This window comes from Wyeomyia smithii, chromosome 1 (genome assembly GCF_029784165.1).
Source record: "Wyeomyia smithii strain HCP4-BCI-WySm-NY-G18 chromosome 1, ASM2978416v1, whole genome shotgun sequence".
NCBI classification, from domain to species: domain Eukaryota; kingdom Metazoa; phylum Arthropoda; class Insecta; order Diptera; family Culicidae; genus Wyeomyia; species Wyeomyia smithii.
The window spans coordinates 199,166,612-199,179,885 of record NC_073694.1 but is presented as its reverse complement, the minus strand read 5'-3'; the positions used below and the strand labels follow the sequence as shown (position 1 = coordinate 199,179,885).

Below are 13,274 nucleotides of genomic sequence, written 5' to 3'. Positions count from 1 at the left end.
TTTGTTACATAAATTTAACCGTAGAAGAATTTCTGATCGATTGACGCCAAAACCTCGAAAACATGATTATAAATGACTGAAAAAAAGCGCTCAAAACCTGACCACTTTTTCTTGGTTTTCCCTGGTTGAATTACTAGATTTTCAAATTCAGGTACCTAACTTCGAGATAGACGTAGTCCTACGTCAATACCACTTCTCATAGACATGATTTAAATATTGACCATCAAATTGAAAATGATTGATTTTGCCAACTTTTATTTTTCGTTGGTTGATACAAAGTTTGATACGATTAAACTAGGCTTTATATTGCATAACAAAGGGTTACTCATAGAGTGCAGAGTTTCAAAATTTTGAACAAAAATTCTCACGCTTGTTTGTTTTCATTTAGATTTATAGGGCAATTATTTGAGTTTATCCCAGAACGATTAAAAGAAATAGATGAATAAAAACTACGAGTTTCCCACAGAAAATATTTTCTACTTTCTATTTTATGTGGTATTTTAATAGAAATAGGTAATTAAAAGTTATTTAGAAAGTTTGCCGAAACATATTACTGAATAAATTTTTTCTTGTATATCTTGTGTTCAAAGAAAGCTGCTCTGGGAATCAAACAATTATGAGCTTTTTTGAACTAAACCACACACACTTGTGCACGGCCCCAACAGCATAATTACTGTCTGTTGATCTGACTAAACAGAGGATAAACCGGAAATAATTAAATTGAGACGGGTATGAATCAGGTAAATCCTGATCCAACGTGACCCTTCATGACCTTTGAGCAGGCATGGGGAAAACAAAGCACACTAAAGCGCGTGTGACCCATCTGCTAACAAACACACCACGCAGGGCTATTCGTATTACCCTCCGTCGCTAGCTAAAGACAAAACACTGGAGAGCCATTCGTTAACACACGAGCCGAGGGTTTTTAACTTCGGCACATAAGGCAATCGAGGGCTTGCAGTTTTGGGGAACACACAAGCATGTCATAAAATCTGCAAAATCTTTGAATACAAATCTTATAATCCTGCAAGTTCTCAAATTCTTAAATATTGAAACAATTTTCTCGAAACCTAAGACACCATATAGCAAAGCAAAGCCTTGGTGCTACATTCCGATTCGGAACTCGACCTTTTGTTTCTATTATACACAGACTTCGCAGCCAACTGTGTGACAATTGCGGGGCTAGCGCAACGTTCCTACTGACACTAACAGTCTCTCCCGAACCGGGACCTGAACCTACGACAACTGGCTCGTTAGGCCAGCATCGTACTTGAGGACCAGCTGGAGACACTTCATGTTATATGACCATCAAAACCTTGAAATCCCGAAATTCCAAAGTTCAAAGATACAGTAATATAAAAACATAACCCAAAGAACTATACACAATTTCCAAATTTTCAAACTTCTCAATTCATTTCCACAAAATCGTTAAATCCGGAAAATCTCAGACCTCTGAAGTCTTTAGTTTATCAAATCCTAAAATCAACTTTAAAAACCCATTTAATTTTTGACCAACGAAATTTCTGCCTTTCTTAAACGTTAAGCTTCCAAGATTCCATTCCATTCCTTAAGTCCTAATATTCTGAAAATGTAAAAAACCCTGAGATCCTTAGATCTTAAAATCCTTAAAATTCAAAATCTGTTGAAATCTCTATGTGGACCATTCCACCTCGAGTGTGCACACCTTCCATGAACTTAGACTAGTTTGATGTCTTAAAGGTAAAGCTTTTTTGGAAAAGTTTGAAACAACCCTTTTTCTTGAACAGTTTCTAAATCTGCTGTTGAAACGTAATAAAAGTTGATGTCTTGAGAGAAAACATGCTGGTGAAAGCAACAGTACCGTACAGTATATGTGTAGCAGAGAGCCGCTGGTCTCTTGTCGTCTATGATTGCAGTGGTACACTTTTATTCGTACTGCGGCGGTACGGTATCGAAGAAAAACTGCATTGCTGCTGCTGATGGTAATTAAAAGTTTATCTCATGACTATGATTACCATAAATTACCCAACAAGAATTGTACATTTCTGCAACGGTCATAAGTTACAGGTTATTTTTATTTCATTTCAGTTTCGATATCCACTGAATATTGGTGACTGGATAATATCGAAAGAGTAAATTTCTAATTATACAAATTTGTAGAAGAGTAGAAGCCAGCGAATGCTTCTGAATTTTTTGTCCATCGGCTAAAATTTCCAAAGTTCAAGTTTGAGAAGAAAAAAAAAATTGGCGAACCAAAGAACGAAAATGAACCTTTTTGAACTTTAACTTCGTTTTAAAAAAATTACCTCTAATTACAGTGTTTAATCCCACGTTACCATTTCGATAAACCCTAGGGCTGTAAACCTTGTAGTATTTTTCTTAGATTTTTGAAATTTGGAAAATCTATAAAGAGTGTCTTAGCAGAGTGATTGAGAAATCAAAGAAATAGTTATCGGTTTCCGTTATACTCTACTAAAAAAGTTTTAGTAGAGTATAACGAAAACCGATAACTATTTCTTTGATTCTAGATTTTTGAGTTTTATTAAACTCTTATCTCTTAATTTTATTGAATTATTTGCAAATCAAAAATCCAAATCAATGCAAAAGGTTTCGAGAGATGTTCATTTATAATTTATAAAATTAAAAATAAACTGACTTACTGCGTTCGCGAGTTTTGTTCGTTTCTGTTTTTGATTTGTAAAATTCCGCTATTTTCAGATTCGCAACTTTTTTTTTCAATCTTGAAATATCAAATTTGTTATGATGTGGATTCTTAGATTGTTGGGATTATCTTGATCTAGGATTTTTTTGTTGTGTTTCTTTTTTTTTAATTTTTTATCCTTAGGTCCTCAAAGTTCAGGAATGTTGGATTCTTGCATTCCTGGATAATTCGAATTTTGCTATGAAACAGAATATCATGAAATGTATCAAGACACTGACGCTGGAATTTATTAAGACAGATAAAACGCGTAAAAAACGCGGATCATTGGACTGCCAAATTTTTGTTTCTTCGAATTCGTGGATTTGTGAATTCGGCTTGCAGGCTTTTCAAATTTTGATACTTTTCGTGTCTTGAATCCAAGAATTGTACAATTTCGTAAGATTTTCAGATGCGTGACTATTTGGAAATTTTAATGCTTGCTTGAATTGTTTTAGTATCGAGTTTTCGCATCCTTGGTGATTTTGATTAAAAGTTTTCTGGATTTTCAGTGTCTTATGTATTCAAAATAAAAAATTTGAGAATTCTTATATTCTTGTTATTTTTTCCATACTATTGCATGAATTTTTGGCTTCTTGTATTCTTGTTTTTCATTCAATCCTGAGATTTTTTTCTGGAGATTCCGGAGGGTTTGGAGTTAGTTCCCTGTGCTCTTGGATTCTCATTTTCTTGATTCATCAGTTTTAGATCCTCAACGTTTTCAATTGTTGGGTTGTACAATTCACGCCTAACTTAACCAATTCATACTTAAAACGTTGACGGAAGGTTTTTGTTGACACGTTGAAATCCAGCAACATCTTGGACTACATATTGGAATCGTCTGCCCATACTAGTCATAGGGTCACTGTGTCATAGTTCCGACTATCGTAGCCTATGTTTGGTCATTAAAGTCCGTTGCGGTGCGTAAATTTAGAGTTCGATGCCAATCAATGCACATCGGTCCCGAAGTTAACCGTTCTTCATTGGGCCACCATACACTGTAGCGAATTTCAGAGCGGATTTCAGTAAAGAACAGTACAATTCGCGCTGATAAAGTGGGCCGGTGAAGTCAGCTGCAACTTGCAAAATGTAGCCAAATTGGAAGTTGGCTTCCTCCACGATAGATGAGTGGTGCATTTTGAATGTTAGTTGGTATTCTAACAGAACGGCTAAATCCATAATTTGATCGGCTCGATTCAAAATAATGTCGTCGATGGAATAGTTGAACAGAACAGGATTCTTCAAACGCCGATATTAAATTACTCAGGCCTTCGCTAAACTAATTACCAGCTGGGTTCGGTGAAGTTGTCGAGCATATCTTGTAGATTGTAACAACCGCCCAACTTGCGAATGACGAGGTAAATTTTCGAATCATTCGAACACACCCGTTTAACAGAATCCAAGAGACAACGATGAAAGAAGAGCGAAAAAATTGGCCCTAAATTACTTCCTTGAGGAACATCACAATGTGGACTGAATGTTGCCGATTTAGTCGACCCTATCTTTACATATAGCTTACGGTTTGTCAAGTAAGATTTCTGCCAATCAGCCGAGAAACCAAGACGCCGAACTTTTGCATCCAATATTTCATGGTTATAACGTGTAAAAAGCAGCTATAATATAGGTAAACAATAAACCTCCTTTACTATCGGCCAAAACTGTTTTGGATTTCTTCGTAAGTTGCTCTCGGTGTGAATAGAATATCGCATCTCTAGCAGTCGTTTATAACAACCTGTCTCCCTCAAATTGATGTTTTGAGAACTGTTTTTTTTTTGTCGAGAATCTTGAACATTTTCGAACGTTGTCGTTTCAAATTTCTCAATCGAGTATTAGACCAGAGTGGTTTTTGGGATGTCTGAGCAGAGGTACTATCTCAGAAAAACAGTTATGCGTTTTGGCATTAAAAGCACTAACGGTATCTGCAATATGTCAGACCAGACAACATCCTCGCAATGAGCAATAGCAGGGGAACACTCGACGTTTAATGAAAAAGCTGGACGATCGGCATCGGGTAATTTGAAAGGACTGAGAGTAAAGTTTCACTAGTACGGGCTTGAGCTGTCTGACAGGTCGGTCGTGTTTTCGGTTGCTTGTGGATTGACATTTGACTGCCTATAGCTTCAATGTTTGTGGTTCGTGAAAGTGCGTCTTTCAAAGATTACCTGAAGGGTAGTTGACATCAGTCTTGCTCAAGCCAACCATTTTTTCGTATTGCGTGAAATAACACAAAAAATAACGAATAAAGAAACCACGCATCGCTACAAGGAGAAAAAAGGGGGCATCTCTCTCTAACTCTAGTATTTGCAGTGAGAATTAATTTGATATTCTGCCTGAACAAGAAGCCGACGAAATTGAAATAACTGCTAGTAAAACTATTCCAACTGAAATTGCTTCAAACAAGGACAAAGTTCTACCTATTGTGGTAACTATTGCCTTTGAATTTAACACTTTAAAATGATCATTACACGTTTGTTTCTGGCGTTCAAGTTAAGTGACCTATCGAATTGGCCTAAGAGACGAATGTTGTCTTCGAAAGTGTTCTGATGAAACAAAAAATACGAGGTTAAACTTCCCCTTGTGAATTATTTAAAATTCTTAAATTTTTCCCTCTTCTATTTGTTAACTGTAACTTTTTTAAATCTTTAAAACACGGAAAGTTAACAATTTCAAATATTGAAATATTGGGTTTCTCATTGTGTGGCTTCTTAGACTCTTGAATTACAGAGGTATTTAAATCTTTCGAATGTTGAATGTGTTCTTAGATTACAATAAACGACAAAAGCGGAAAAAAAATTACCCTAAAGCTCAAACTGGAAAAAAAATTAGATTATAGCTTTTAAACCGTTTCTTTTACCCTGGTGCTCCTAGCCAAGTCAGAAGTGCGTAAAGTCTTTAGACTCTTAAACAAAGTTCTCCCGTAAGCGAACGTTTAAAAAGCTATAATCTTTCATTTTCTTCCAGTTTGAGCTCTAGGGCAAAACTTTGTTTTACCTTTTGTCGAGCAGCGAATTGATCTTAAGACAATCAGACTGATCCAAAACATTCAAAGCTCTATGATTGAGAAAAGGTATATTCAAATAAATTCACGGTAAACTGATTTGAGTCTGATTTATCCATCTAATTTTTAAATTCTGCTGAATAATCAGAAGCCTTGGTGAAAATGTTGCCTTAACACTCAAGCGTGTAATCCAAGCCTAATGCCCCTTGCCGCCGTGTGTGCAAGAGCGTGCTCAATTACACGTGTCTGTAATCTAAATTGAAAACCTACTCCGTGGTGCAAAGTAATAAATATAAAGCAAGAGCAATAATCCTCCCACTTTTACTGTACTCCCACAGACACACACAAACACACCAATCATCATCGTCATATGGAGGTGCTTCTAGTGCGTTTCAGGGCATACTCTCGCAAGTGCATCCCGCAGGTGATGATGCTGTGTGTGGATTGTCTGTCTCAAGTCTCAAGAACAGGGGCTGTGTTCAGCATGGACTTGCAGGCGTACGACAGCTGGCTGAACCGGTTCAGTCAACCGAAAGAAGCGCACAAATCGCCTTAATTTATGTTGTCGGATAGAACGCTTCGCGCGCTGTCACGTTCTGCCTGCAGCTTGTGGATGGAGACGCGCGGTGTTTTGAAAAAGAAGCGATAAACTCGGGTGGTGATGATGATGAAGTGTTCTCTCGCACTGCTGCCTACCACCCTCCCTACCAACATTGACAGCGTAGACCAAGGATAAAGTTTAGAAGGAAAATCGATATTTTCAACATTTTCCTTCAGCACAAAAGTACTGGTTTCTGTTTCGTTTCCAGAATTCACCCACGCAGCTGGTTTCGTTGCTGTCTGGCTGAAGTGTCTTTATGGGTGTAAGTTATAGGCAGTCATTATTTTGTCTGACGATTTAATGGCTGGATTTCGGCAGCTTCATCGCCAAAGCATTATATCATTCGATGTGGCTTATCATGAGCCTTATCGTAACTTGATTTACGTGCTTCATGCTTTCATTCCTGCTAAGATTTTTCCAACAATCTCACCCGCTTTACAATTTTATCCGACAATTAACGGACGAAATTAGCCACTTGACGCCACGGCATCGAAGGCATCCGGAAGCGCTCCTGGCGAAATGCGCATTCCACTTGACGTAACTTCCTGATTTGACGTGACTTGTTCAGGAATCCGAGGGGTGGCAAGCAAAGTGGCTGTGCGCAAAAGGACAAATGGCGTAAGAAAGTTTAATTAAAACAAAAGCTGAATGTCGGCGGCGTGCTTCTCGAAAGCATACTCCGCACTGTTGACACAATCACCGTCACCGTTCGCCATCGGCGGAGGATAATCCCTTACGTAAGAACGCAGTGACTGACTGGGAGGAGGAGAGACTAAAGAGCGCGCATTGCACCATTTCTTTCGCCACTAGCCGCCGCAGCTTGGGTTTGGTTTGCCAGCCGACCGGAAAAGCGTGATTTTCTACGAGGAAAAGTTTTCTTATTTTGAGTGTGGTTTTTGTACCAAGCGTCGTCACTTCAACAACCGACCAAAGAGAGCAGTTTTGTTTTATGAATTGTGGTTTGTAGCATTCAAGGAAGGGGATTTTTTTTTTCGGTAACTGTTTCGTCATGTTGCCCACCGGAAATCCAAGAAGCTATCCTAATTTATTATTCAAATTTTTCACTGCCCGCAGAAATGATGCCAACGGCATTCAAACTGGACTTCGGTGCCAATCTTTCCCACAGACTGTAAATGACTTAATGCTCTAACGACGCTTTTCATTTCATTTTTTTTCTCTGCTTTTTCTTTTCTTTTAACTACAGCCGCAGAACGAAAGACTGAGACATTTTCAAATGAACGGCGGTGGACCGCAGCCAAGTTTCGAGGAAACCATCCAGAGGGTGAGTAAACTTTCCGAGTGCCGGGCGAAACTTACACATACACACACCGAAAAAAAAAAACCAAAAGCGAATAATTCCAACCTGGACGCTTTTCGGGCGGAAATTTGTTGTGTGCATAAATATTTTCCACCTCCTGCAAACGCGACGGCACATCGGGCGGGCGGAAGCCGACCCAGCCCCAGCAAGTCCCATCTAAGTGCTTAAATTGTTTCACTTTTTGCAGTGCTTCAGTTTTAATTATTTTCACTCGTTTCTATTCGAAAAGTTTCTCTGCTACACAGTCGCCGGGTGCCACAGCAGCAGCAGCTCAGCTTTCCTTCTGCGGTGGCCGTTTACTGCTGCTGCTTTTCCCGCTCTGTCATTGTCCGCACACAAAAGCGAATAACTCTTATATTTTCATGGTTTATCAATTGGTGTTTTTTTCTCTATATTTTTAAATTTATTCTTTTTTTTGTGGGTTGATAAAATTCCACTTTTCTTTTCCGCTCACCCGGTCTGGCATGCAGCTAAAAATTCAAGAAGCACTTAGGAAAAAGGAAAAGTTTCAACGGGAACATGAAGAGGTAAGTGTGCGATGTGCTGTTTTGTTTGTGTGTTGGTTTTTTCTTCTTCTTCTTTTACTTCCTCATTTTCGTTACCATTTAATTTCGGATAGCTGTGAAAAAACATGTTTTCCTTATTGCTACCTTATCCCCGGCCCAACCCGTATTCCAATAACCTCTTCCTGAATTCAAGTCCGGAGAGAAGAAAATAAAACAGTTTTAAATACACAAAATGCCCGCTCTGCCAAGAACACCACCGACCGGAGCCGGCTAGTATCCATTGTGTATGGCGACGTGCCAGACGAACTTCCGGTGTTTACCCGGACACCTTGGTCATTTATTTCCAAACTAAGAATTTAAACCCGGTCCCTGATTCTTCTTTCCGCTTTGTGCCCTCACCAATGCAGCAGCATCCGGGGCGGTATGTTCGAACTAATTACTGCTAGCAGCAACAGCAGTAGCAGCTGTTTTCTGCAGTTCGGTTTATTTTCCAGCTGGAAAGATTGTAAATTATTGTTTGGAATTTCACGCGCGACTTTCCCGTTGCTTGCCGTTGTTCGGGCGAACTTTTGCGGACTGCGAGCTGATAGTTATCACGTTGCGTTTATTTAATTGTTTTTCACTGTAACCAACTTACTCATATGTGTCTGTGTGTGTGTATTGCCGTTCACAGTTGCCTGTTGGAGAGCGTGCGAGCGAAGTTTTCAGTTAATTTATGGTGCTGCAAATCTGTCAGAAGTTTCTACTACTAGCACACACCAGTCATTGTTGCGTATAATTACTACTGCTAGATGTTTTTTTCCCTTCGTTTCTTTGGTAATTTGCTGGAATAATTGAATAATGACAATGGAATGAGAAGTTTCGTGTCTTAGGATTCCGTACTTCGATAGAAAATACGAAAGGATAACACACAAAAGTCCAGAAAATATTGCTCCTTTATTCGTCACCAACAATATGTCAGGATAGAAATTACCCTGGAGAAAGGCGAAAAATCCTCGGATAAGCTAAACTTCAACATCACACCAGAGATCGGGCTTTGATTTTGTTCGCAGCCCTTTACAAACCTCGTACATTTTGATAGTAGACATGCTACTGGAAAATTAACATTTAAATTGGAATAATTAAAATACCTTGTGCAAGCTGTTGTTTGTTCAAAAAATTGTGTTTATTTGAATCAAAATATGAAAAACAGCTCCAGAATCAGGTTGATTTTTTACCCATTTTGCCGGGATTTAACGGGTTCTCCTACAGAAATTTCATTGTTCTGTAGCGCATTCTGTTGTGCTCAACATAAAATATTCTAAATTTTTCGAATTTCTGCCTTTTCGATCAATACCCGGAGTTTAATTTACCAAACACAAGAAGTATTATTTGAAAACCCTGAGCTTGATTAGAGATCTCGTTTGTCGTCGTTTCTGGAATTTCCAAACTTGATGGGGATGACTACATCTTTTATGATGATTCTGATGATTTAAAAACGATTTTGAAGATTCCAAATTCAATTCGAAATCGTTTTCGGAAAAAATCGGAAGCATTCTTATTTGGTGGTAAATATTAATTCAGTTTATTCTCATACTAACCATGTTTTTTATGTTGGAATTTTATCTTGTTCGCAGCCCTTCACAAGCCTCGTACATTTTGGTAGTACACATGATTTGCAAAAATTTCTTGAGCAAGCTATTGTTTGTTTAATACAATTTATTATTCGAATAAAAATATCAAGAAATAGCTCCAGAATTAAGTTGAATTTTTACCCGAATTTTGGGATTTAGTGGGTTTGCCTATAGGAATTTTTTTGTTCTTTCGGTTCATTTTGTTGTGTTTTTCCGAATTTCTGCCCTTATTTTCCAAACACAAGAAGTATTTTTCGACGATCTTGAGCATGATTTGAGATCTCTTTGCTGGAATTTAAAAAGTAAGAGGTTGTATCCAAGACACGCCCGCATAACTGACGTAGAACTACGCACACTTTTAACAAATGCATTGTTGTAAGTGTCTCATTAATGAGTCATAAAGTCTCCAAACGTTTGCTTTGTGCTGCCTCAACAGTGGGGGAATAAAGACACTGAAAACACGAGCTGTAAATGCTGTTTCACATTCAGTAAATTGCTAGTATCCAGCACAGATTGCTCGCTTGAGTTGTCAAAAAATGGTTAACCTTCAAATACTTGTTTATTTGTCTTAAGCTGTCTCAGCAGTGGGGCAATAACGGCAGTCTGACGACACACGCTAAGAAGTGAGAAGAACCGCTCTGCTCCTGAGACATGGTGACCAACCACAGGGCAAGTGATTTGTTTGATTTAAAGGCAGCCACTGGCGCAACCCGCTGCAATCCGCTGTTACTGCTGAGTGCTCATATCTGCTGCTACTGTTGTCAACGTTGTGGACGGTCCTGTCAGCTCACCTTCAGGCTAATGAATGTAGCTGATTTTACCAAAAACACTAGCCGAAGGTTGCTACGAAATAGGCCACGCCTTTCTGTTCAGGTTTACAATTTTCTTTAGACGAATTATTCCACAATCCGCATTTGATTTTTATATACAGCGAATAAACACCGATGGTGCTCTCACACACGCAACGATTTTAAGCCGTATCGTGTTGCGGTTTGTAACATCAAGCGATTTCGTTTGCTCGCTGTTGCGTGTTGCATCATGTTGCAACTGAGCAGCTGCGAGACGACGAAATTCTTTTAATGTTGATCGATTGAATCGACTTCAGTTTATTCCTGTAAAGTCGAATTAATCACCTTTGTTAAGGCGTTCTAACAGAACAAGGCAGCTTGTTGTTCAAAATCGATTATGTTGATCGCAGCGTTTATGCTGCCCCAATAGTGGGGGGCATAAGGTAAATAAATAAAGTAAATTTTTTGATCGCGGCAGAATTTGATTGCTAGAACCCAGCACAGAATGCTTGTGTTTTTTTCAAAAAATTATTAACCTTCAATTACTTGTTTATTTGCCTTGAGAAAGACATTTTGCTGTTCAAAATCTGTAAAAGCTGTTTTCGCATTCAGTAAATAAGACGGCCGCGACCGATTGTGTTTCCTTGGATTCAGCACGAAATGTGTTGTTGCCAAGATAAAGCAAAACTTTATCGCGGGAAGAATACCGAAGCCCTAAACTGGCATATCGAGACGTTTGGTGCTACCTCGCTGCTGCTTAGATACGTAATGTGATTTTCCGAAAGAAAAATTTACGATGTATTTTGCGATGAGAACAGTAAACGGACATTGTTTTTTATTGTAACCGTAAAAACACGGTATTTTTACTGTAAGCTTGCAAACGATTGTTGTCATTACCATATTTTAACAACGTTTTTTGTTGTTGAATCTACCACCGGCATTAATTTTACCATGAAAAACATTGTCAGTGACTTCTAAATGTATGGGAAAAATGCCTAAAAAAATGCTGTCAAGATACATAACGACCCCCCTTTTTCATGGTTAATATGGCAAAAACGATGTTTTTTATTATTCTGGAAATGATATTTAACGTAAAATTGATATATTTACAATGAAAAACATAGTTAAATTATGGTATAACTATGTACAATTACAGCAACTTTTAAGGTTTTTTTAATATTTTTCTTTTTCGGGTTGTTTACTGGCGTAACCCGCTGCTGCTACTACCGCAATTCGCGGCTAACTAGTTATACTATTCTGTCCACCTTTTTAGGGAAAGGCAGCAAGCGACCAATCAGAGGACGTTATTTTCGTTTCAACAAGGCTTGACAATTTTCAATAGTACAATAGTTCGCATAATCAATCAACACTTTTCTACATTTGGATCCATCCCTACGTGGTAGGCTAAAGAAAAACGTAGTTCTACGTCAAAACCTTCCTCGGTGTTTTCGAATTTAATGGGAATGACTTACCTTCTCACAACTTTTCTGTTCTTTGACAGTTTTTCGGAGATTCTGACATGTGGATCTATTACGTTCAATTGTTTTTGAGAAGAATTTGTTAACATACTTATTGAATGTTGAACATAACTTTAGTTATTTGTTCTATTCTCTATCCCGTATTTCTATCTTCGATATACGATTCAAGACTTAATTTAAAAACATTTTTTTTCCTTTGAAAACGGTTTTCAGTTATTCTGCGTTTGATTTTATGATCATCTATTGGTTGCTGTGCTAGTCTTTTCCACCTTTTCTGACGAATTTGATTTAAGTGTGTTTTTTTTTTTGCTGTTTTTAAAATCTTCGGAGGCTGATTTCAATGTTAATTACTCTTTATTTGCCCGCTTCTGATCAAGAGCAAAAAATTCGTGTTTCTGAGCTCGATTCTGCGTAACTACTTATTTCGTTTTTTTTTTGAACCCTAGAAGCGTTTTTGGGATTTTGAGGGCAATTTTGGATAAATTTTGTTCTTCGATCTACTCCGGTTGAAGTATCTTTTCTGCTCTTGCCGAATTTGCTTTCAGTAATTTTAAGTTGTGGAACTATTTTGTTCGATTTTCTGATCTTTAGAATGTTATTAAAAATTTGATTTGAAAACGTTTTTCTAACTTTACTTCATTTTCTTATTCATCCATTTCTCTCTTTGTTTTTTAACGAATTTTATCCCTTTTGGAAAATTTTTTCGCACCTAAAAGTTAGTAAACATTCTGTTTTTTCATCGTATTTGGTTTAAAAAGTCTGTTTGGTATTGTTGATGTAGGAGAATCCTTCGCTGTCTTACTCTGTGAGGATTAAATTTCATCGATTCTCTTAAGATGGGTGATCGTTTCGCCAAGTTCAAAATCTTAAGGCAAGCGTTACAAAACTCGCTTTCTCTAATCTCCTGACGTTGATAGAAGGACTCTAAACTGCACTAAGCTGCAGTACAGTGAGCGTAAACAGTAGGGATCACGGAGTTCGAGGGATAATCGGAAAATAAATGCTAAATTTCTTCTGACTTTACTGATAATCGAAATGATTACGAAAGTATATTCCTCAATTCAACTGGAAAACCTTAACTCTTCCCAATAGCTCAGTTCAATTATGATAGTTCCTTCTAGTGAACGAGATAACCACGCACTTCTTCACGCTTCACGCAGAAAGTTTTTCTCATATCAGTTTACGAAAATATCTTTAATCTGCTGCAGCATTCGGCAGTCGTCAGATGTCTTTACCAGCCAGTAAATTTCAAACTCATCTGCTTTAACTAGCCTGCATCCTTGAGGCAAACGTCA

The 13,274-nt window shown here is 38.0% G+C and overlaps 1 protein-coding gene across 3 annotated transcripts in view; it reads left to right on the top strand.

Moving 5' to 3' along the window:
* LOC129718959 (uncharacterized) overlaps positions 1–13,274 on the top strand; it is a 389,511-nt gene that overhangs the window by 304,714 nt on the left and 71,523 nt on the right. For all 3 annotated transcript variants that reach the window (XR_008727097.1, XR_008727096.1, XM_055670225.1), the window contains exons 7-8: positions 7,481–7,558; positions 8,065–8,121. Coding sequence is in view for 1 of the 3 variants with exons in the window: in XM_055670225.1 (XP_055526200.1) it covers positions 7,481–7,558; positions 8,065–8,121 (135 nt within the window). In the remaining 2 variants the exon portion in view is untranslated. The remainder of the gene's footprint in view (positions 1–7,480; positions 7,559–8,064; positions 8,122–13,274) is intronic.